The following is a 24,895-nucleotide window of genomic DNA, read 5'->3' as shown; positions in this document are numbered from 1 at the left end:
AAAGGCTCTAAAGCAAAGGGTTTTTTTGTTTTGTTTATTTTAATCAACTTTATAGAAACAGATATACAAGTTTACAACACCTTGTGTGTATCACCTGAGTCTGCTATCACAAGACATGCCAGAAAGACCAAAGGTTGTAATAAAAAGATAAAATAAATAAATAAAAAATGAAGATATAGACGAAGAATATAGAAGAAATGCATTGTTAGATATGAGCCGTCATTCATGAATACTCTCTCAAGCAAGCATCCACTCATAAACATAAACATAAACAACATTTTAGCACAGCAGAAATGTGATGCTCTGACCCATAATGCCACAGTTGTAACCTCAACTTAACTCTGGTCATGTGACCTTTTACGTTCCTACATCAAAATAAAACATTACATGAGGAGCACTATATTTATTAACCAAACATTATTTTAATGTGGTATATTTTAGACCCTAATTTCTCAAACTATCAGAGGTGAGAAGTAACAAAGTACAAATACTTAATTACTGTACTTAAGTAGAGTTCAGTTCAGTTCAGTTCAGGTATCTCTACTTCAGTATTTATTTTTCTTACAACTTTTTATTCTTACTCCCTTCATTTTAACACAAATATCTGGACTGGAGTTGTTACTTTATTTTAATGCATTTGAGAGGGATTGTTGATTGTTTGTATTTTTGCCTCATTTGGCGTCACTTTTCCAACATCCAGACTAAATAGATGGAACAATAACACATGGAAAATATGATACTTTGGTCTATCCATCAGCACGTATCGTGCACGACAGACATAACAAGAGGAAACAGATGAGAAACTCAGTCATGGAGAAAAATGTCCCTCAGAGGGCTACTTGGAACCTGTGCTTTTTCACTTTTAGGCCTACTTTTAGTAAAGAAGTTGAATCAGTACTTCTGCATTTACCAAAGTCTGACACCTCTGCAAACTGTGGTACTACCACCAGTGGTACGTGCTCTCTAGTACTGTGTACCTCGCTGTGTACCCGCCAGAAGAATCTCAGAAAAACTATTTAAAATTAGATAAATTAATTTAAAAACATAAAATCGAAATACTGCAAAACAACAAAAATAGGTCTTTCCTGTAATATTTGTTTCAATTTCAACCTGCTGCATGGCGATGTTCATGCACAAAGCGCACACATGTCATCCATGATTAGTTATGAGTTAAACTGGGATGGAAAGATAGATAAAATGAAGAGACTGAGAGTGAACGTACAAGTGTGTGAAGGGCTGCCTCTTGCAGTTATGAGAGTTGTGTGGAAAAGTTTGAGTGCCAGCTCTCGTGTTTTGTGCACAACGAGGCTGATAAACAGTCCTCTTTTTAGGAATAAATCTGCAGCAGAACAGGATGAGCATGTTACTGTATTAATGTTGTTCATAATGGTGGTACTTGAAGATCCTAATATTTTCTGAGGTGATACTCAGAATAAGTTGGAGAATTTTTTTTTTTTTTTTTTTTTACCATTTTAACATCTTATTTATGTGGCATTTTAACAGGCTGCATGAACTCAAATAGTAATGAATCTATGACAGAAACATATGAAATAAACATCTTAATGAAACACGTCTCTGAGTCAGTTACAGTGATGCTTCCATGAGAGGCGACATGACAGAAGATTAGTTTGTGAATTTAGGTGGCGTACAACTTGTGTTTGTGTTATTTGATTAATTTTTGGCAAAGTTGCGGAGGCAAATTCATGAGCTGCATTATTAAACAGCTTCAGCTCCATCTACACACCACCATATGTTGATGTCTGCGCTTCAGAAACCTGAAATCCAATAACCTGTATGAGAAGAAGACGCCCCTGGGGACTTAAAGTGAGACGGAGTTAAAGAGTGTGTTAACCCTGCCTTATGAGTTACTTGGCATTCATTTAGTCCCTCAAAAAATGTGGGGATCTGTATCGTTCTCGCTGCTTATCAGTTTAATCCACAATTTCACGGCGTCGAGGCGGGGACGACCCGCGCCGCTTGTCGCTTTTGTGGACAGGGTGTCACCGTTTAGCCTGTATCTCTGCGGCTTGGAGGTGGGAGGGGGGGGGACCTGGGAGACCAGCAGCTCCATCTCTAGGTCGTGGGTGAGGGGGTGTGGGGGAGGAGAGAAAAAGAAGAAAAAGAGCAAGTTAAATGGATGTGACAATCTGCAAACATTCCTGCCGGCAGCTGCGCAGCATTCTCCATAGTTCACCACCCTCTGCACGGTCACCCGGCCCCCCTGCGACCCCCCGTGCCTGGCACACGCACCTGCCGCTCCCAGCCGTGCTTTCACCGACAGCCAGATAATCTATGGGCGGGTCCCGGCCGGGGCTCCCCTCAATGTGCTCTTGAGAAAACCCCTTATGCGTGAAAAAGCCCCCTTTCTCTGCCTTTTGTCCAACACAGTTTTATGGGACAACATTGGGCATTATGAGGTTTGGGGGATTTTTCACGGGACTCCATAGAAGGGTATAATCCTTTCAGGCACGGGACAAATAAAAAAGTTTTAACCTGCTGTTTTCATATTTATTAGCTGGTTATAGCAGACGAGGCAGCTGAACCATCAGCACACACCCCTCCTCCTCCTCACACACACACACACACACACACACACACACAAGCTTCAAGTCCTGGAATCAAACATTGACACTGCGTCTTGAGAGGGGCCCTCATAATGGATCTGATTGCTTTAAGTGAATTAGTCGAGAGAGTCAAGTGGGTGACTAAACACAGAGGTCACCGAGGCCTTAAACACTGCGTGGTTTTCTGTCTCAGTCAACAGGTTGTTACAACACATTATTGGATGTTTTGGTTCATAAAATGTTCACATTTTGAAGGAGGGTTTGACCTGTCTTTTGTCAATTAAAGTTTTAGCTTTCAATTCAGACTTCAAGTCAAATTAAGCCAATTTAGAGCACATTGAGTGACAAGAGCAATTCGATTTTCTAAATCTGTTGTTCATGAGACTGTGAAGTATTTAAATTCAATAATTGGGCTCGGCAGGAATGAGCAAAATAATGCCAAATGGTAATTAATAGTTGACTACAATGAGACATTTAATTAAACATCCCTCTGTGTGATTCACAGAATTAAACACAGTTTCTTCCTTCTCTTCAAACTATACTTAACACATTTTGGGAATTTTATTTGAACTTAAGTTAACCATGGAGGTCTCTTGAGATCGAAATCTTTTTCAGGAGCGTTTTAGCCAAAATGCCAGCTTGATTATTATAATTAGAATAATAATAATAATTATTATTATTATTAGTAGTAGTAGTAGTAGTAGTAGTTGTTGTAGTAGTATCGGTCATCACTAATTATCATTGAAATGTAGCCAGCTTCTAGATACAAAATATATGGCATCTTTAATAATTAGTAAGGTAATCTTACTTTTATTTTACTACAAATAAGTACTCTGAAGATACCTTATGAAAAAAAGTGGACGCATCAACAAGAAATTGTGTTCCACAAATATTCATTTTTTCCACTTTAAAGGTCTCAAAGCATTTTTAATGCAAATAAATTGCGTTTTTGCATAGGGTTCTTTTTTTCTCCTGTCAGGTCGCTCACAAATGGAGCACTTGCCTAAGGCGAAGATTATACTCTTGTGCACCACACACCTAGTTTTCTGTTTACTTAATGGAGTCCACCATTCCACACATACAATGAAGCACTGTTTACATGATCAAACCATCTGATGGCAAATTTTATGACACACTATCTACCTATCTGTCAAGCTTGTTAGATATTTATATACCTAGCTCACTATCTGTCTAGCTAGCTAGCTAGCAATATTGTGATCTAATTACCTAACTATCTTTGAAATGTCATCAGTTACCTGAATACTTTTGAATCACTTAAAAATAAGACAAAGAAAATATTGCACCTTAGCTCACTATCTGGCTATCTATCAAGCTATCTGCCTGGCTCACTATCAAGCAATAGCTATCTCATTATTTATATATGTGCCACGCCATCTAGCTAGCTTTGTAGCTATCCAGCTATCTATCTAGCTAACTAGATATGTTTGAAATGTTGTTGAAATGTTCTCAGTTACAGAACACAAATTACATGGCATTTTTTGTAGTTAGTAAGGTAACCCATTTGATCACAACAAATGTAATCTGATTTGAATCATTTTACTTTACTTTTGGATTACTTTAAAATCAAGCATTGACAATATTCCATCTTGTAGTCTACTAAAACACATATGCAGCCACAAAAATGTATGGTCCTCAAATATTCTTTTTGTCACAACTAACTAACTAACTAACTAACTAACTAACTAACTAACTAGCCATGTCTGAATTCTAAATTAAATTAAAGACATAGATGTAGTGCAATTTACAGCCACAAAAGCTTCTTTAATTGATTCTCCCATGTCAAAAACATAATTTAGGCAACAACTCTGACACACTACCTCAAATCCACCACACTTTTAAATCATAATGTTACAATGGTAGAAGGCTCTACCTATCTATCTATCTATCTATCTATCTATCTATCTATCTATCTATCTATCTATCTATCTATCTATCTATCTCCATGTGTTGTGCTGTTTCTCCTCTGATGACAGGTCTTTCTATCCAGTTCATCATACACAGGCCTCAGGGCCGCAGCCTCCCCTCCACCCGCCCTCACCCCCTCCCACTCCCTCTCATCCCTCCCTGCTCCTCTACCTCCCTCTACCCTCTATCCTCCTCCCCTCCACCCCCTTTCTGTCAAAGCTGATTGTTTCCACGCCAGCAGAGTGCTGCGGGCGAACACACTGTCACACTACATCAGGCAGAGGGAAGAAGGGGAGAGAGAGGCTATGATAGGGTATATATGTATTTCTGTGTTCGAAAAAGCTCCACACAACAGCTAAAGCCAAGGCTGCGGCAGGGATTCCCAAACTTTTTCATGTCAAGGGCGTCCAAATACAAGAGACCTCAGATTTTGTCCTGAGGAATCTTAATCTGAAAGGACTTTTAGTGGGAGCGTGAGAGTGACTTAACTGTGTGGTTGACAGGGAAGAAGAATTAAAGCTTTACACATCCATGAATGTACAAAAATATATATAAAAACACTGCTTTCACCATGGATTAAACTTTATCCGGTGCTAATATGATGTCTTAACTGTTTGGTTATTTGTCCAAACTGTGTCAAAATAACCAGTTATGTTGTTGTTAGACACAAAAAGCTCACAAAAACATAACACTAATTAACAATCAACCAGCTCAACCATGTTTTTCATGATTTCATTCCTCATTTTTATATATTTACATCTTTTATCTTAGAAGTAGTGCAATATTTTACATATGTTTTTACTGTTTTATGTATTTATTATTGTATTTCTGGTATGTTTTGTTGGCTATCTACTGTTTTGTGTTGTATTTAACTTGATTGCGTGAAGCCACATTTCCCCACAGAGACGATAAATTATCTTTTTTATCTTAAAACAATGGGAATGTGATTTAAAATTGCAAACGATAGACATATCAGTAACAAAAAGACCCAGAATACATTTAGTTCGCGTAAATAACCCAACACTAAACCACCAAAACCAACCTATTGACTTGGATGGTTTTCTACTCCTGTGTGCTGGGTAAAGTTAACCCAGTATGGGCTTCGTTGGATCAATTTTGACCCACTGATTTTTAGTGCACATGCAGCCAAATGCATCTCAAACCCACTGAATTTAAATTAAATTCTAGTGGAGATCTAATGTTTTCAAACATACAAAATATATCTGAATTTTGAGGGTAATAAATTTAAAATTTGGAATATGTCCCTCAGTGTAAATGTCATAGCTTCAGCTGGAACAAACTGACACAGAATGTAATCATAAACACTTTTTATATGTCTGTAGGCCCATATATCGGTAGCAAGATCATAATTCTTCTGTCTATATGTACATTTTTCTTTTGTGTCACTTGCTTTGGCAACGTGATTATCTGTTTCCCATACCAGTGAAGCCCTACTGAATTGGTTTATACAGTGTATGATGTGTCAGACAGTGAGGATTTATTTAAGTAAGTGGATTTTTCCAACAGCAACAGCACGATGTAGGCAGTCGATCTCTCATTATGTAGTCATATAAGTTGTCACAAATTTGTCATGTGTTTGTTTTTTGTTTTCTTCTTTCTTTCTTTGTCTTTGGTTGACCCCTTAAAACAAAACCACTACAACTTTCAACCTCCTTGTCATTCCATATGAGGTCTACAGTTTTTTCTGTTTGATTTTTTTTTTCACAAAAAAGTTAAGCAAAGATTAGAAGAACATCTGAAATGCAATATGTTTTTGCTGCTTTCTGACCCTTCTGATTTCTCCTGGCCCTACATGATCTCAGGTTGCATTGTATCATTCAACATGTAGAGAAAAACAATCTTCCCAGTGGGAGCCCTTTCATGGATCCCAGGTGGTCCCCTGTTAACTGCACCACTGCTGGATGAGCCACCCATGTGCACACTGCTGCCCCCTGATGTCAAAACACAGAAGCAGCAGCAGGCGACAGTGTTACTTGTCTGATGTGAGCGTGTCTGTGATGGAGTGTCTCCCCCTAGTGGACAGTTTTCACTGCTGTCATCATCACAAAGAAGCGCGTGTCTTCTGGGTCAGAGATGCATGTGTGTGCGTCCATGATGGGGGATTTAAATGAACTATTTTAGCATGAAATTTTGGAGAAAGACACATGAAATAACCTTAATATACTGTTAAAGACCTGTCATGATTGATGGGCACATTTCTCTCACCCAAAACCAACCACATCAGAAAGCATCTTTGGTCTTGTAATTATGTTTTTCAGTCATTTCAGCCTATTTTATATTTTGAAGAAAGCATGCATGTATGCTTCATGTCTTAGAATTGGTTTAAAAGGGGCAAGAAACATTAAGCAACATTATCTGTTGTAGCTCTGGTCTTTCTTGCACATATTATAGCTTAAAGACAGATTAATCTGCCATTTATTTTCACACCTATCAATCATTTAGTCTATAAAATGTGAGAAAATTTAGAAAAATGCTCTTCTCAACCCCTTAAATCCCAAGGCGACGTCTTCAAATAGCTCCTTTTGTCCAACCAAAATCCAAAGATTCTTCATATGGAAATATATATAATTATTTTGTTTTATATTTTCACCTTATTCTATTCTGAATTTAATTTACCATCTGTGTTGCAGTTTGTGTGTTCAATGATAGAATAAATTCTAATTTTATTGTCCAATTCTGTTTTATTATAATACTAAATGTCCTTGATTCTTTGAATCCTAAGTGCCAAAGAGAAGCAGAAAATCCTCATATTTAAAAAGCTGGAACCAGAAATGTTTGACATTTTTGCTCGGCAAATGACAGAAACACTCAAAATAGCTGGAAACTAATTGATTGATTGACTGATTGTTGCAGGTCTACTTAAGACCGCATCAAAAGTAGCTCAAAAACAGGAATATAATTTGATTTCTGGTGTGATACTTCAGATTAGTAACCCCAAACACAATGTATGTGTGTAATCATCCTAATTAAAATCATTTTAAGACAGTGAAACATAGGAATTCTGTGGTCCTACTGTTGTTTGGAGGCGTTTACCAAACCCTCCTCATGACACTACATGTCACAGTAGGAGCCAGCTGTGCACACCTCTCTGCTCCCCAGGAACATGTGCATCTAACACCAAACCTGTCATTTTCGTTCCGTTTTTTAATTTTTTTTTTATTACTGACTGAATTAGCAGGTTTGTTGCCCACAGCAGGAGTCCCCACAGTCACACCAACATCAAGGAACGTGTTCAGGGTGAGGAAAGTAGGTTACTAAATATCCAACACAGTCTCAAATGTATATAAATATTATAGAGTCGTCTTTCTTCTTCACACTTGCAGACTATAAATTGTAAGTAATGGCGTTATTGCTGACTAATGAACCATAATGCTTTATGGATCAGTTATAAGCAGGGTCAGTGTCTAAGTAGTCTACATTTACTCAAGTACAGTTTTGAGGTACTTGAACTTGAACTTTATACTTCTATTCTATGTGCTTTTCAACCAGCTATACATTTATTTTATACCTAGGTTAGTAATTACATAACAGATTCAGACTAATAATAGGAAATATAATCAACAAATAAATTATTATGTCTTATTTGGGCCTGCAACTAATGATTATTTTCATTGCTGATAAATCTGTTGATTGTTTTCTTGATTAATCGATTAGTTGTTGGATCTATAAAATGTCAGAAAATATAAAAAAACGGAGATTAATGTTTCACAAAGCTGAGATGACATCGTCAAATGGTGAGCTTTGTCCATAACCCAAAGATATTGTTTACTGTCGGAGAGGACTAATTGTAATTCAATAATATAATGTATATTATTCTGAAATGGGCCACTCTTCATCATGAGTACCTTTATTTTTTGTACACTGAAGTACATTTTGATGGTAATACTTTTACTTAAATTACATTTTGAATGTAGGTTATCACATGATTTTTAAGTGGCCTAAAAGATTAAAGCTCTTCTTCTGCCACTGGTTATAAGTCATTAATAAGAGGAAATGCTGGTGCACCAGGTTGTGATGGTGTTTGTTCTCCTCCAGTGTGGACGCTTTAGTTCACCAGGGTGGAGGTCTGCTGCTCATGGGACCATTTGACCTCTGACCTTTCTGTGAAGTACTGGAAACATGAGAATCTGGTTCAACATCCAGTTATTTATGTAACATTTGATATCAGCAGTCTGTTGTACACATGAACGACTATAATTTAAAACATATACGACCTACTAACATTTGCTTATTAGAAACTGTAAAACCCTTGACATTGATTTAACATTTATTTACAGAATTGATTGACTTCTTATTCTGTTCTCCAACCAAGAAGGATTTTCCACAGCTAAAAGTCTAATTATTGCTTAAAAACAACAAGTAGTTAGCTTTTTTTTCCAGTCTATATTGGCATATAACATATATCTGATGTGAACCTATATGCAAACTTTTTAGAACATAATGCAGATTGATTTTACTTGTATTTTTTTTCACTTTATGAAGTTAACAAATGAAGATGTTTTCGTTGCGGTTTTCCCCCTTTCTTGACCTGCTGCCTAAGGAAAAGATTTCTTGGTCTTGTGACCAGTATTTTTGTCTTAAAACTTCCTTATTTGTCTCCCAACATGTTAACATGTATACATCCCTGTTTCAGAATCTAAAATAATTATTGTACGTTTTATAGCATGAATACTGTTTTTTGTTGTTTTTAAAAAAAGGATAATGAGAAAGAAAGGGTTTTAAGTCATGTAATTCATATGTTTCAGACTTGCGACGCTCTCTGTAACTGCAAAGCTATTTTATTATAGTTGGTAAAATGCTCTCAACTATACATTAAATAAAAGAAATGCAAAAAAAGAAAAGAAAATATTTGCTCATGTACCACTTTCATTGTGTAAATCTTGCAGCCTTTGGGCTGATTTATCTCTGTTTCACAAGCTTTATTTGGATGAATTTATGACCTCTCCTAACTACCCTGAAATCACGTCTCGGTGGTTTACAAAATCACCATCAAAGGCGTGTTTGTTCCTCCTTGGTGTCCTTTTTTAAAGAGGTGGCTGCTTGTAGGTTGCTTACACGTCCCTGCTCCGGTGTAAACATGTTATCCCTGTGCTTTCATGCCTCTCAAACCTCCACCTTCAGCCAGAGAACAAGGGATCGATATGTAAATCGACTAAGACTTTCAGTGCGATGCCTGCGTCCAGGAGCGGCGATGATAAGCTTAGAAAATAAACGGGAGTTAGTTAGAAGGCATAGCTGGGGATTATCCCAAACTTGCCCCGGGGTTTGGCTCTCCTGCGCGCAACCGGACCAGCGTCTGTTTGCCGCGGCCGGATAGACCTGCAGGGCCCCGGGGCGCAGACTGACAGGCTCCCCGGGGGCCCCCCCCTCCACATGCATCACTCGCTCTGGATGGAGATTATAGGGTGGCAACGCGGCTGGTATCTCAGTGAACATGCACACATGTAACACACACACACGGAAAAGAGGTGAGATGATCTCGGAGTGCCCGCGGCGGCGGCAGCATCAGCCATGCCCATAAAGATTGACGCCCGAGCCCTCACACGGCTATCACACTCCCCGCAGCACACACACGCCCCAACCCCGTGTGATGAGCCGATACAAACCAACTTTGTTCGGCTGACAAAGAGGCAATTGTTAGCAGAGAGGTCATTCGCCCTGAGGCTCCGGTACAGCAAGTACAGCTATAGAAGATAAAAACTGCCCTTCTTTCGTTGTATCTGCTCTGAGGGGATTTGATAAACCTGCTACTTGAAATCAACATGCTGATTTGGGCCCTTTAACAGAAACAACTTAACACGTAGATTCTATCTCAACTGTTTGGTAACCATGGTGATAAGAGCTTTGGGGAAAAAAAAAACATTAGCTAGTCTACAGATTATCAGTTGCCAAGGCAATGTTCCTATTTTAAAGTGGGAAAATTGTGTTAAAGAAGTCATAATTTCCCATAAATACATCTTCTAACAAAAGTATTAAGCTGTCCTAAGTTTCACTTTCCACCTGTACGTAGTTGCTGACTTACTAACGCTAACAGTAGCTAATGTTAAAACAGTAGTTAACAACGTTGTTCGCATCAGTAGCTAAAGTGTTTGATAGTGTTCACTAACACAGGCTAACAGCAGTATCAGGTCAATTTAGCCAGCGGCAGTGATAACAGGCAAACTTGTGGTTAAACAGCAAGTAAGCAAGCGCCCTTATGTTGCGTACCATTAACCTCAGAGGTCAAAAGTCTTAGCTGGGAATGATGTCACACTTGAGTTGACCACATTCCTTTACATAAAGTCGGAAGAAAACTAGTGTTAGCTAACGGTAGTGCTCGCTTCAGCTGTTGTAGTGTTTATTAGTGTTTGCTAAATAGTTTCTAACAGTGGTGTCAGGAAAAAAAAAAATAGCCAATGGCAGTGTTAGCTAACATTAGCTAAAGCATAGATGGGTAATACAACCATGGGAACTAGATAGTGTATGCAAAGATTGCACCCACTCAGTCCAGTGAGAGTTGCTGGCCTGGGGCATAGGCCAAAAAAGTTTTGCAGATCCAGAGTTTACTTCCTGGTTACACAAACCACTGATGCGTAGTAGTGTCCTCCCTGTGTAGTAGCTGGGGAACGATGTCACACCCACCTCGACCAAATTCCAGTATAAAAAGTCGCGTCAGAGGAAAACTGGTGTTAACTAACAGTAACCAACGGTCGCGTTCGTTTCAGCAGATGTAGTGTTCTCTAGTGTTCGCTCTAGTGCCAGGTAAAATTAGCCACTGGCAATGTTAGCTAACAGCAGTTAACGAACAAACGGGTAGTAAAACCACAGATATATTGAGAGCAAAATGAGGTAAAACTTCACATACAGGAAAGGTGGTCTTTGATGCTGGAGGGGTGCGTTTGTGCGTCTCTGTCAACTAAAGCCCTACAAACTGGGCTTTGGGGTTCAGACTTTGTCCTGTGTGTACAGAAAGTCCATTTAACAAATAATTATATTTTTCATGAAGAACTGGGTTTGAGTCTTCCTCTTGTTTGGCATGAGAATTAAGGAATTGTAACCTGTATGTTAACCAAAATGTATCTCATATTACTAGACGCCGTTGTCCAAAGGCATACTAGAATCACGAGAAAGTTTCATAGCGACAGAGACACAGAGCGTCCCCGTGACCATGGTAACTCACTGTCACTCTGTGTGAACTGGGCGGCTGAAGAAGGAGAGATGTTGGCTCACTGTAGAGCCACTGACTCTGAGCTGAACGCAGGGTAATAAATTACAATAAAACAGATTTGTGTGCAGGCTATTCCTCGTTTTCCCTCTAACGGTCTGCATACGATCTGTCTCCTCTGTCTGTCTGTGCACTCTCAGTGTCCTCTTTGTGCCCTGATCTTATCAGTTATGACTTTCCCTTTTACTGCATGAGAAAACGGGCGAGTAAATACCAATGGGGAATTAATGGCAGATTTATTACTAAACTCAGATCATCATTACACTGCATCTTGCCGTTGGGATGTGCAGGGGCTGTTAGACAGGCATTATGTATGACCGTAATACCTGGACGTTTCATTTATTATCATTATTGTTGTTGTTGTTGTTGTCAGTGTCCCAATAAAGAACGTCTCTGGATATCTCTACAGATGTTACTAACACCTTATCTTCACCTAACAAACCTAACTCATCTGTCTTGAAGTTAAGGGCCTACCGCTGTTTTTGCTCTAATTTTTAATGTTTCGGTGTATGGTAGCCAGGTAACAGATAAAAGTTGATAAGCAATGTTGGTTTGAGTATTGAGGACTTGCTAACCTGAGATAAGATGCAACTTGGACTTCCTCGCTTCATAATCTATTAAAACTTTTATTTAAAAAAACTAAAATTGAATGACAATGCAAACAAACAAGGACACAGACATACTCAGATACAACATCATTTTATTTATCCATTTAATTAATTTACTTATCATCTCTATATATACAGCATTATCTCAGGGTATAAATAATCTAACTATGCAAAATCTACATGATATTTATTTTCAAATACTTTTTTTGGTACAGCAGTTTTTTTTTCTACGCACAGGTTCAAGACAAAGAAGAACAAGTACAGACACATAATATTTTTGATATTAATCTCACAGCAAAGTGTTCATCATCTCGTTGCTTTGACCAGAATACATCCAAAATCATACATTATGGTACCAGGGTTAAAGGCGTAGTTCGGATTATTTCGAGAGGGGATGTATGAGGTAGGCCAATTTATCGCTAGTTAGTGAGTCGGTGTATTAGAAGGGTAGTTTGGATTCAACAAGACAAATAAACAAACAGATTGAGGCAGTGGGTGGACCAGCAGAAACTCCTCTGTTCTAAGGGGCAAAATGGCTGACATGGTAACAAAGGATGGACCTAAAAACGTAGACTGAAGACTGAGCAGCAACCATTCAAAGGGATTTAATAAGTTCATAATAACACAGAAACGGCTGGGATACTCAACATGGAGGACAACAACGAACTGGCAACTAAGGAGAGGATGGTCACAAGACCAAATACAGAGGGAAACTAATCAGGGCAAGTGAAAGACAAAGACGGGAAGTGAAACTAGACACAAGAGGGAAGGTAAGAACTTCAAAATAAGACAGGAAGTAACAAACCATGACAGTCTGGTAGGTCTGTCAGATATTTGGCTTGTGTAATGGTGGTTTTGCAAGACTTTTCGGGGCAAGAAAAAGCATTGAAATATTCTAAATATAGCCTACATCCTTTTTTAGGCAGCTAAAATACTTTTTACTTGTCTTTGCCTAGCTTCTGTGCTGGTGCTCCTCTCTGTTTCTTCAAACTGGGGACGTGCCAACCTTTGTCTACTGTAAGTAACACACTGATGGATAAGTACCTCATACAAACCCACTTCAAATAATCTGAATTATCCCTTTAAGTCCAGTCTTAGGTTGATACATTTATTGACGCTCTGGATGGGACACCACTAAAGGAAATCAACAAAAACATACATTTTGTGTCATTACAATCAGAAACATGAGTGTGAGGCTCAAAAATATCAGACAGGGTGACAGGAGATTGTCTTTTTCAGGACAGAAGCAAACAGGACAAAAATGCTGTTTCTAACCACTTCCTGTTTCAGTTCATCACCCCTCTCTTCCTTTTTATGATTGGCTGACAGCGGCAGGGGGTGATGCGTTGGCCACAGCGGCGGCGGCGCCCATGCGCAGTAGTTCCTTCCTTTGCGTGAGGATGACGTCAAAGCTGGACTGCAGGCGGTTCTGCTGCTCCTGGATGCGGCTCTGCAGGGTGCGGACCCAGCGGATCAGCGCCAAGCGGCGGTACATGGTCAGCTGCACCTGGTGCTTCTCCATCTCTTGGGCCTTGAAGCGCTCGCGGTCTCGCAGTGTCCACACCGCATCCATCAGCTCTGGCAGCTCGCCGTCAGAGTCTGAGGACTCGTCATCTTCGTCTTGGTCTTCTGCACCTTCCTCTTGAAGGTTTTCCAGGTTGCTTCCTGTCAGCGACTTGCGGCTGAAGCTTCTTTGTCTCACAGCAGGGTCTGTGTTGCGGTTTCCGGTCGGGTTGCTTTCCTGCTGGTTGGATTTTGGTTCCCCGACTCCGATGCGGTCCCAGCCTCCCATGAGCATCCCTTCGCCGCCACTGTCCATGTTGAGGGAGGACATGCTGCCACCGGACCGGCAGCTGATCTCAGACTCAGAGTCGCTGTCGCCCCCCCATTCGTCGCAGTCCTCCGCCTCGTCTTCCTCTTCCTCCCTTCCTTTGTAACCCAAGCTTCTTTTCCTCATGTGCTCCTCCCTCTTCTCTCTCTGCTTCTCCTCATTCGTCATCTCCCGTCTCCCCTCCTCCTCCATTCTGCGTTCCTCCGCTCCGTCAGGGGGCACTCGGCCGTAACTGTCTTCCCCGCTCTCGATTTCGGGCAGGGGCTCCAGGGGGCTCCAGCAGGGCAGGCGGGAGCGCGGTGACAGGACCCCTGAGCCTGCGTCACGACCCATCGGGCCCAAATTGCGGGGACGCACCTGGTTTCGATTCTCATCTCCTCCTCCTCCTCCTCCTCCTCCTCTGTTGCTGGTAAAGCCATCCCCATCTTTGTCTGGCAGGAAGTTGAAGTTGCCATCTTTGTCACACTTCCTGTTTCGCAGCGAGGAGGAAGAGTCACTGTTGGAGCCTCCTTTCCCTCCATAGGCCGAGTTCACAGGTTGGTCCTGATGGTGAAGCATCACTGACCTCGACTGAGACTCACTGAAATGACAAGGGACAGAACAAAGGCATCAGTTTACTGTTTATGTGAATGTTTTTCCTTCTAAACATCCAAAACTTTAACTTCATATCAGAACAAGGCAAAACTTAGAGCTGCAACAATTAATTGATGAATCAATTCTTTAAGAAAAAAAGGTCATAATTCTTTGAATCCAGATTCTTAAAATGTGAATATTTTCTGGTTTCTTTACTCTTTTATGACAGTGAAAGTATTTTTGGGTTCTGGACAAGACATCTGTCTTCAAGACATTTGAAGACATCTTCAGCTTTAGGAAACACTGATCAACATTTCTCACCATTTTCCCTTTTACAGACCAAACAACTAATCGATTAAAGAGAAAGAGAAAATAATCAACAAATGATCCATAATAATATTAACAATCTGTTGGAGCCTGGTAAAAATCAGTTTGCACAGAACTGAAAGATCCTCGAGATACATAATCCATGACAGCCAACATCACGTTGTCTTCAGCTTAATGGAAATGTGATCAGCCCTTTCCACCAACATGGAACCAGTTCTGCAATGATACCAAAAACTCATGGTACAATAATATAATAATAAAAAGTCCATACGATACGATATTTAACACAACATTATAATTTGACAATAAAAAGCGGCGATGAGTCCTACACTGTAAATCAGCTGTTTAAAACTGTCAATCAGACTCCATTAACAAATTGTTAAATTTAAAAGTTATAAATGACTAAAAACTGATTCAGTGAACATTCGGCATTAATTTGAACTCTAATTAACAGGAAATGGGCAAACTGTTTCTCAGGTTTGCTCTGATTTGCACGCTTACAACAAGCTCTTGTATGTCTACTTGTGTTTGACAAAATTAACCAGTAAGCAACAAAAATGGATACACAGTAGAGCCTTAAATGCTTAAATGCAGCCTTAAATGCTGTATTGGATTGGGGCAAAGACTTGTTAATCAAGTCTTTGCCCGGATCCAATATCACTTGGTTTATCAACTCCAAAACAGGAACCTGCTTCTTTCAAGTACCGTCCAGGCCAAATTTAATCTGATCCTGGTTGGGAAGGAAAAAATAGCGACAGACAATCTCCAAAACAAATTATAGCTAACGATCAAAAGCACAAAGAGTGTTTTTAAACCTCTTCTGTGAGTCATAACAGCAACCCCATGAATGCAACAAGCTACCACATTCACACTGTCCTCTTCACCACTGCTCTGTTTTCCTGCTTTGTTTGGCTCACGAGTTTGATTTCTAGACAAAACATCACTTGTTAATTCAAAGTTTTTTGACGGTAATCTCTCCAATCTTCCATAATGGAACTTCCCAGAGGCTCAAGAGTTCTTGAAACAAGCCAAGCTTTTCAACTCCAACATCAGCCACCGATTATAACAGTTTGACCAACCTGGTGTCACGCCACAGTGTAATAGACCCACCAGTCCACCGTGACAGTGTCACATTTTGTCTCGCCTAAGTGTTAAAAGTGCACACTTTCTCATTGTGCAGTCAAGTTTACAATAATACATATCCAACACCCAGTTAGACTTTCAAAATAAAGCTTGCTGAGAAACATTTCAGGTGACCGTCACAGTCTGGGTTCAGGTAACAAAATTACTTGGACAGGGTAAGGCAGTCTCCCGTGTCAAAGTCCTGTCCCTGCATGAACTTTTTCACTCTTAATACTACTTTACACATCTAGCTGAGGCAAAACACTGACATCGACATGGTACTTTCTAGAGGATCAGCTGGTCTATTACACGCTTTGCCATGAGACCGGGCTGCAACCCTTTGAGCAATTCGTAGTCTCTGCAAGTCGATTTTGTGCACAAACATATGGAAGTGTATTGCTGCCATGCCAGAAAAATAAAAACAGATCAAGATCATAACAAGATGGGTTTTTTTTTGCTACACAATATACTATTTATCTTGTTAACTGCTTCATTCTAAGGTCTGTTATTTCTGTATAACAAACTGTTGCTATTAATAACAGACTGTTGCTATGAAGAACAGACTGTTGCTTTGGATGAAGTTCTGATCATAAACTCTAGGACCAATAGAGGAGCAATAAAATAATTTTTAACACAGTAAAATCATTTTAAATTAAATATTTTTGACAAATTATTGGGCCTTTTTGTAAGTAACAAGCTGTGTAATGTAAAGGAATAATGCACAGTGAACAGGTCATTACTGTGAAATAAACCTCGACAGGGTGATGCAGCCAGGATCTTGAATTATCCTGAAGGGGTTTATTTCACAATATTGACATGCTCCTTGTAAATGATCCCACTTATTATATGGTTACTTACCAAAAACTAAAACGCAATAATTTGATACAAAATATTAATTTTAGCAACAGTCTGTTCTTCATGGTTTGTCATACAGAAAAAACAGATGTTAGATGTTCAAATGCTGAAATTGACCAATCACATTATTAAGTATTCAACAAAGCCATGTAATTAGATGTGATAATTTTGTATGGTGTAATAACATGAAAATATCTTGTTATAACATGAAAAAGGTAACCGATAACTGATGATACTCTCATGCCTCTACTTTTGGCAGTAACTAGACATGTAACAAAATTATAATTACTAAAATTAAAATGGACTTGTTAATCGTTACTCGTCTAACCTGAAACTGCAGAGGACAGCAAACAAACAGCTTATTCCCCAGTCGATGATCTTACGGTAGCACAAGACAGTTCAGGCAAAGTGAGCCTGCTTTTCATCATAGTATAATATATACGGTTCACCATAAAATTATTTATTAGCCACTGTAGCAACCCACTTCCTGTGGGTTTTCTTCTACCAAATCCTGCTGTCTAACCCATGGCAATAAAAATGTAACTTACAGGTATGAACTCTAGTCGTTACTGCCCTCTGGTGGTCGGGAGCATTCATAAGTCCTATTAGTGATAATGGGTGCAATGATAGATAGAAAATGACAAATGCCGCTAAAATAATATAGCTACAATAAAATAATATAGTTGTGTGAATTAATGAGAAATTAAAGCAGACATTTAAAAGTTACTTTCTGAAGTACCCAATCAATGTTATAATGCAGTAATCAGCAAAGAAATTCAGTTACTTTTTGACAGACATAACCAGTAACTTTAACTGTCACTTTTTATTTTACAATGTGATGCTCATTCATTTTTCTTTTTCTGTCATTGCAGCAGTACACTGCCCTACAAACATCATTCAAAACCATCAACTGCAGAGAAAATACACAAACAAGTCACCTATAAAGCCTAAACAGCTATGATACAATTTGGAAAATGGAGCATAAATGTAAATTATCAGCAGTTTAAAAAACAAGAAAACAATGGGACAAGCATGCATGAGCCAAAACAACAAAAACACTGAGGGAAATTAAATCTGGTTCACCAACTCACCCAAACCTCACACACAAACACACACACACACACACACACACACACACACACACACACACACACACACACACACTCCTAGGTCACACCAAACTCCTTGTTTATAACGTCTATTACTACAGGCTGGTCTGCACACTCCACTTCTATTAGCATCAAATATTTACATGTCTCCTCAGAATGGAAATTTCTCTAATCCTGACTTCAGGCTGCTGTCAATCAATCCCCCCTCTCCTCTCCTCTCCTCTTCTCTCCTCTGCAGGCGCGTTCACGTGGTGCTGAAGGACAGCGGCTTTGACGGGAGCGCGCAGGCACAGACTGATGCTTGACGATCACGAGGCGAAAGAACTGATTATTCGTCTAAAAAAATCGACATTTTTTATCGTTCCGGACCTGCATCTCAACAGCATAAATAACCCAAAATGTGTTGGAAGAATGCGTAGTCTGTTTACGCATAGATTTTTGTTAATACATCTGTTTTATACCCATGCAAAAACATAAACACGCGATGAAAAAATCAGAAAAAAAAATATATACCAAAACAGTCCTGCTGCAGCTGCTGCTGGGTGGATGTTTCTGATCTGTACAAAAAGATGTCTGTCTTTGCAAGGCCGACGGCAGAAAACACAAAAAATGCGACCAATGGCGCTCAGAGGCTGCATATTTACGGCTTAGTGATGAAAATAACGGAAAACACCGACAGTTTTACACCCTAATCCATCTAACGCGGCCCATAATGATTGAAAAAGACTGGAAATTTCCTCTTAAAGTGATACAATTGGAGAAAAAACAGGAATATTTGATGTACGTCGTGCGTTATGTAACGCTCACCCCATGTCAGTGCTGTCTCCTCTCTGTCCCTCGTCAGTAAAAATAACCTGAGACCCTTCCTTTCATCTCCTATTTGCTGGCTGAATAAGTCAAATGATCCGTCTATATTTGCATGATGTTCTGGTTTGTTCTTACCTTTCTGATGGTTTGCTGTTCGGTGGAGAAGCCGGACACTGTGCCCTCCCAATTTTTCCCCCTCCTCCGACCCTCCTATGTGATGTTTATCTTCCTCTTCCTCTCTCCTCCTCCTCCTCCTCCTCCCATCCTCTTTCTGCTCCTGTGTTTCTGGGGGGGAAATGACTGGCTGAGTAATAATAACACTTCCTAAACTGGGCTGGGACTGGAGGAAAAGGGAAGCAGTGGAGAATGAATGGAAACAATGTGAGGACAGAATAGAGAGGACTCTAACGTCACTGTGTTATTTAAATGTATGTAATGTAGGTTTGAATGTACAGCAACAGGTCCAACATCCACATGACAGCATGCTGTTAACCACATTACATGGTTACAGAAACATCCTGGGTTGTTAAAGTTCATTCAGCCCTATAGCAAAAAATCATAATACTTCCATTGAGTGTGTTTATAGCTCGTGTGTTCCCACAGATATCACCAGCAGTAGTTAAAAATGGGCAAAATCTGGCTGAAAAGTTAATTGTTTGAGGGTAAAACTATCACTTATATTTAATAGCTATAGGCAGGTATTTCGTAAATGGTTTATAACACACTATAAAGCAGTTGTACAGCTATGAGGCCAACTTTAAAGTGTTTGTTAACTTACAGTGGCTGCCCTCACTTTATTGGACATAAATTACCCAGATCTCATCCACAAGCATCTTTGGACTCCTGACTGATGAATCTATAACCTGGAAGAATCATATTCAGTCATACTCGGCATCATCTGCAAATTTCAGAAAAAGAAGAAGAAGAAGAAGACATACTTAATTATTAATCCCCAAGGAGAAAATACGTTTCACTCTGTTGTAATTTTCTTTCTCTTGTTGACGTATTTCTACTGTTATCATGCAAATTGATAAATAAATAAAATATTTTATGTGAGCTTGTATTTTGGATTTTAGTCTATGTTCTACATATGTTTAATTATATGATTTCTTTATTTTATTTGTTTTATTTATCTTATGTTCAAGACTGCATGTGTTTAATATTATAAGACAAGTATAAACTCAGATTTATTTTTCCTTCCTCAAGAAAAAAATGTGAAACCAAACTCTGCACATACGTGCATCCTGCACAGAGAGGCTCAAACTTCACAGTAATGTAACAATAAGGACACCTAGCTGCATTTGCACATGCAAATGACTAAAACAATGTATATCCATAGAAAAAAAAATACTTACTCCATGTACTTCTTTATGGGTAGATTTTTATATAAAGTGATATATTTAGGTATTTCCTTTTTAGCTAAAGATGTAGGACGTAGGAAGATACTTTTTGGTTTGGTCAGACCTTCAGAGCCTATTCCTATTAATGGGAGTTTTCATCAATCATATGAGGGGAATTTCATCACAGGACAAACAGTGAAAGGCTATGAAGCTTTTAATAGACTCGTGACCAGAAAGAGGGACAAAACTCACTTTTACTCAATGGAAAAAAAACAAACATCATCAGTTGGTTTTATTTAGTGATTGCTGTGACTGTTTTTCTCTCCTATGGAAGCCCATTTTTGCCAGCAAAGTAAAAAACATCCCCATGATAACTCATAATTATGAGATGCAGAGTCAAAATGATGAGATAAGAGTCATAATTATGACTTTCTAGCTCATAATTTTAATCTTTTATTCTAACAATTATGGCTTTTTATCTGATAATTGTGACTTAACATTTTATTCTATTTTACTAGCAGAAATGGGTATCCGTAGCTCTCTCTCCACATTCTTCAAAGTGAATTCAACAAGCGAGGTCATGGCCCTCCTTAGTGGTCCTCGAACGGCATTCTGGGAAATGGAGGAAGTCACACAGTGAATCTGAACCAGATTGAACATATCAGCGTCAACATGAGTGTCAGAGATTGAATCTTCATATTATCACCAGACATATCTACACTTACAGGTGTGCTTAAGGCATCAAAATTGTTACCCACAATGCAACGCTGACAGACAACATCACATCTCCCGTCCTCTCAGAGGGAGGACTGCAGGATTTGTTGCGGTGTGATATTTCTCCAAACTGGTGACTGGCTGCTTCTGTGATTGTCAGTCTCAGATCTAAGGGCATGGCAGCAGAATGTGTGTGTGTGCATGAAAGTGTGTTTTCTAGAGGTGTGTGTGTGTGTGTGTGTGTGTGTGTATGTGGTAGGGTATAGAGAGGCTACATCAGACAGACTTAACAAGTGTTCGGTGTCTCTCTCCACCCTGCTCTCATCCCCTGACATGTAGTCGCTGGCGGCAGAAAAAACCTTACGTCCTCCTCCTTCTTCTTCTTCTTCTCCTCTCCACACACACACACAGAGAGAGAGAGAGGGAGACACACACATCTATCCCTATCTTCCTCCCCCCCTCTCTTTCTCCTTCAACAACATCCCCATTCAAGTGCATCAGCTCCAGGCATCCTTCCTCGCTCCTCATCCCTCCCTCCCTCCTCTTCCCTCCCCATCGTTCACTAGTAGCCTAAGCACATAAAAAATACATCAAACACAGCCGTCCGCCCAAGGCCTCGTCACACGCAAAATCATCTCTCCCTCCATCTCTCTCCAAAAAAGAAAAAGAAAAACCCAAGTTACAAAAGACAACTACAGAGGACACTGATAGAAGGAGAGATAGACTGAACTGGGAGGACTGAGGGTCGTCTGACTGAGGCCTCCTGGGGGAAGACAGATTATTGTAATGTTGACACTCACCACCCCCTTTCACACACACACACACACACACACACACACACACACACGCACACACACACACACACACACACACACACACACACACTCACATGCACAGAAAGAGTAAAAAAAGGAGCATGACTTACCTTGTGCATAATAAGACCTTGTTTGAATTGTACACAGCCTGCAGCACCGTGACCCACTTCCCTCAGTTCGGCTCCACATCTGCTCCGGCACCAGTCTCAGGCTGTGACAGGGGCCGGGGGCGGCCAGCAGCACCCATGGGCAACACTGTCAGATCCACGGCGCTGAGATGCACACAGACACTGTAAAGATAACACTGTAAAAAAAAAAAAAAAAAAATTAGACAGGAATTTAGTGGAATCAACCAATCTTTTCTTATTAACTTCATGTAAATATGTATTTTTTTATTTAAAGTTAGCTGAACTTTCTAGTATTTATTTTCAAAATATTTGTGAACAAATAAACATTTTTCTTTTGACTTTAAATGATGAGTTAAATGAATGTACTGGATGGCGCAGTGGTGCAGTGGTTAGCACTTTTGAATCCCCCAGTCAGCTGGGGGATTCAGGGACTTGTAGCTGGGGCAGGGCCTTTGTGTGCAGAGTTTGCATGTTCTCCTCATGTCTGCGTGGCTTCTCTCCGGGTACTCCGGCTTCCTCCCACAGTCCCAAGACATGCAGCATAATAAGTTAATTGATAACTCTAAATTGCCCGTAGGTGTGTGGTTGTTTGTCTCTATGTCTCAGCTCTGCGATGAACTGGCGACTTGTCCAGGGTGAACCCCGTCTCTCACCCAATGTCAGCTGGGATAGGCTCCAGCCCCCCTGCAACCCATCAGGATAAGCGATTACGGACAATAGATGGATGAATGTGCCGTACAGAGTTCAATCAACTTGTTAAATTAAGTTCAACATATTAGCAGCCTTCCCAGCATGCATTGTTTGAGAGTTAACTCTCTTGAGACTCTTACTTTTTATAGTTTGAAGAAAATATATATATTACTTGCTGTGTCTCTCATACTTTAAGATAAATCATGGTTGTTTACAAGGGTTCACGTAACAAATTACAAATACTCAAATTGCTGTAATTAAGTAGTTTTTTGGGTTTTTGAAATACAACATGCTTTGTATCTTATAAATGATTGATGATTAATCTTGATGATTAAACTTAATTTGTTGTGAATCATTACAAAATTATCTCAACTTGTTTTTTCAGACTCAATCAACTTAACCTTTTAAGGCAGCCAAGATACTCAGCGTTTTAAGTTAAAACAAATAGTTTATTTTTACAGTGAAGCCTGCTGGACCTCCAGCTTCACAGCCAGCCGCTCTTAAAAAACATCAGCCAAATCCGCCAAGACGTGCTAAATTGAACCACTAATCCAGCACAGGGATGTTTCTGCACACTAATTACACACTTTTTATTTTAGGCATAGATGTGAGTAGACACACACACACATAACAGTGCATACGTCATGACACAAGCACACACACATACACACACTACCCTTTGGGTGCTACAGCTCATGTTTCTCTTCAATTATTCCACCCTCTGCCCTCTCTCCTCCTCATAATCTGAATAAAGCCAGATCCGTGTCCTCTAGATATTTAGAAGCCGGGCCTCCATGCCAAAACATGTAACCTTCCTCCTCTTTCAAGTGTGGAGTGAATTGGGAGTTCAGGGAAAAGGGGGGTGGGGTGGGGTTGTGGGGTGGCTTTAGTGCATTGACCTCGTAATTCCCTCTCGGGGGTTAAACAAAGTTGTGAAATTCAGTTTGGAGGAGCGGGTGTGGTGTTCATGCAAAAAAAAAAAAAAAAAGAGAGAGAGAAGAAGAAGGAATAAATAGCAGAATTATTCCAGAGCTGTATTACTTTCCATTATTCCTATTAAATTCTAATTAGAATTGATTTCTTGACCCTGCAAACAGACCCTAAGGACTCGGAGTCAAGTCTTTATCTCACTTAATTGCATTATAATGGCTCAAAGATAATGATAGATGCAGCTCCACACTAAAATCATATTATTCCTTTGCCCAAAGCCTTTTGGCTCTTAAATTTTCAGAAATCCTGTGATGTTTTGAGACTTAACCACCCTTAGACTGGGTTGCACCAACAAGAATTAATTTTTTACAGACAGACTAATCCCAATTGAGTTTTATGACATGTCTCTTCTTTCTTTCACTCCAGCAGAAATTAGAGCCGAGTCATCAGGAGTAGGCAAACTAGCCTTTTTGGCTCGCTAGCAAACAATACAACATTTATTTAACTTTTTAGCTAGCTAGCTCACAATATAGTTTTTTTTTTTCTTTTTGTATAGCTCACAAATAATGTAGCTCTTTTTAAAAATACTTTTCAGCCAGCTAGCAAACAATATAACATTTCTTTTTACTTTTTGGCTAGGCGGCAAACAAATAATATTTTTGTTTTGTAGTTTTTGGCTAGCAAGCAAACATATAACTTTTTAATTATTTTTGTTTTTACATTTTATCTAGCTAGCAAACAACAGGCCTATAGTTTTTTTTCTTACTCTTTAGCTGGCTAGCAAACAATATAACTTTTTTCATTTTAAGCTAGCTAGCAAACAATATAACACCCTGTGGGTTTTTTTTCCCCCCATATTTTTACACTAGCAAACAAATAATGTCTTTTTGTTTGTTTGGTTGTTGTTTTTTAATGTTTTAGCCAGCTAGCAAACAATATAACTTTGTTTTTAAACCTTTCAGCTTTAACCTATTAACTAGCAAGCAAACAATGTAATATTTAGTAAAGTTTTTTGCTAGCTAACAAACAAAATAGCGAAGAGGTTGTTTTTTTTTTACACTTTAAGGCAGCTAGCAAATAACATTTTTTAAAAAACGTTTTAGCTAGCTACCAAACAAAGTAACATGCTGTTACCCTTTAAGCAAGCAAACAAACATTATATGTTTTATCAACTTCTTAGCAAGCTAGCAAACAGTGTAATGTTTTGTTAAAGAATGAAGACCAGCTGAAAATGAACGGTTTCCCATCTCCTTTCAATAGCACTCTTTAACAAAAAAAAATGATTATTTGGGTTTACTAAACTGAGATTAGTTTTTAATCATGCAACAGAG

At 39.3% G+C, this 24,895-nt stretch overlaps 1 protein-coding gene across 3 annotated transcripts; it reads right to left on the bottom strand.

Moving 5' to 3' along the window:
* Positions 1–13,200: 13,200 nt before the first annotated feature.
* On the bottom strand, positions 13,201–19,224 carry c19h1orf216 (chromosome 19 C1orf216 homolog). 3 transcript variants are annotated; one of them, XM_084739942.1, is made up of 2 exons: positions 19,083–19,224; positions 13,201–14,734 (listed from the first exon to the last, which is right to left on the bottom strand). In XM_084739942.1, the coding sequence occupies exon 2, from the start codon at positions 14,710–14,712 to the stop codon at positions 13,636–13,638; it is 1,077 nt and encodes a 358-aa protein (XP_084596068.1). In that variant the 5' UTR covers positions 14,713–14,734; positions 19,083–19,224; the 3' UTR covers positions 13,201–13,635. The 3 variants fall into 3 exon arrangements, with proteins under 3 accessions (XP_084596068.1, XP_084596067.1, XP_084596066.1); XM_084739941.1 differs by having other exon boundaries at positions 18,948–19,084; XM_084739940.1 differs by lacking the exon at positions 19,083–19,224 and adding an exon at positions 18,654–18,891.
* Between the last annotated feature and the right edge of the window lie 5,671 nt (positions 19,225–24,895).

The sequence above is a fragment of the Lutjanus erythropterus genome, chromosome 16 (genome assembly GCF_056507025.1).
Source record: "Lutjanus erythropterus isolate fLutEry1 chromosome 16, fLutEry1.hap2, whole genome shotgun sequence".
NCBI lineage: Eukaryota > Metazoa > Chordata > Actinopteri > Lutjaniformes > Lutjanidae > Lutjanus > Lutjanus erythropterus.
Note: the sequence above shows the minus strand (reverse complement) of the source record. Positions and strands in the feature narration are given on the sequence as shown.

Bases quoted from the DNA above. Each gene is read 5' to 3' on its own strand.
- c19h1orf216 (XM_084739940.1), bottom strand. From the start codon at position 18,778: ATGCAGCCTCTGAGCGCCATTGGTCGCATTTTTTGTGTTTTCTGCCGT. The intron at 14,735-18,653 runs GTATATATTTTT...TTGTCATTTCAG, and splicing joins GCTGCAGCAGGACTGTTTTG to TGAGTCTCAGTCGAGGTCAG.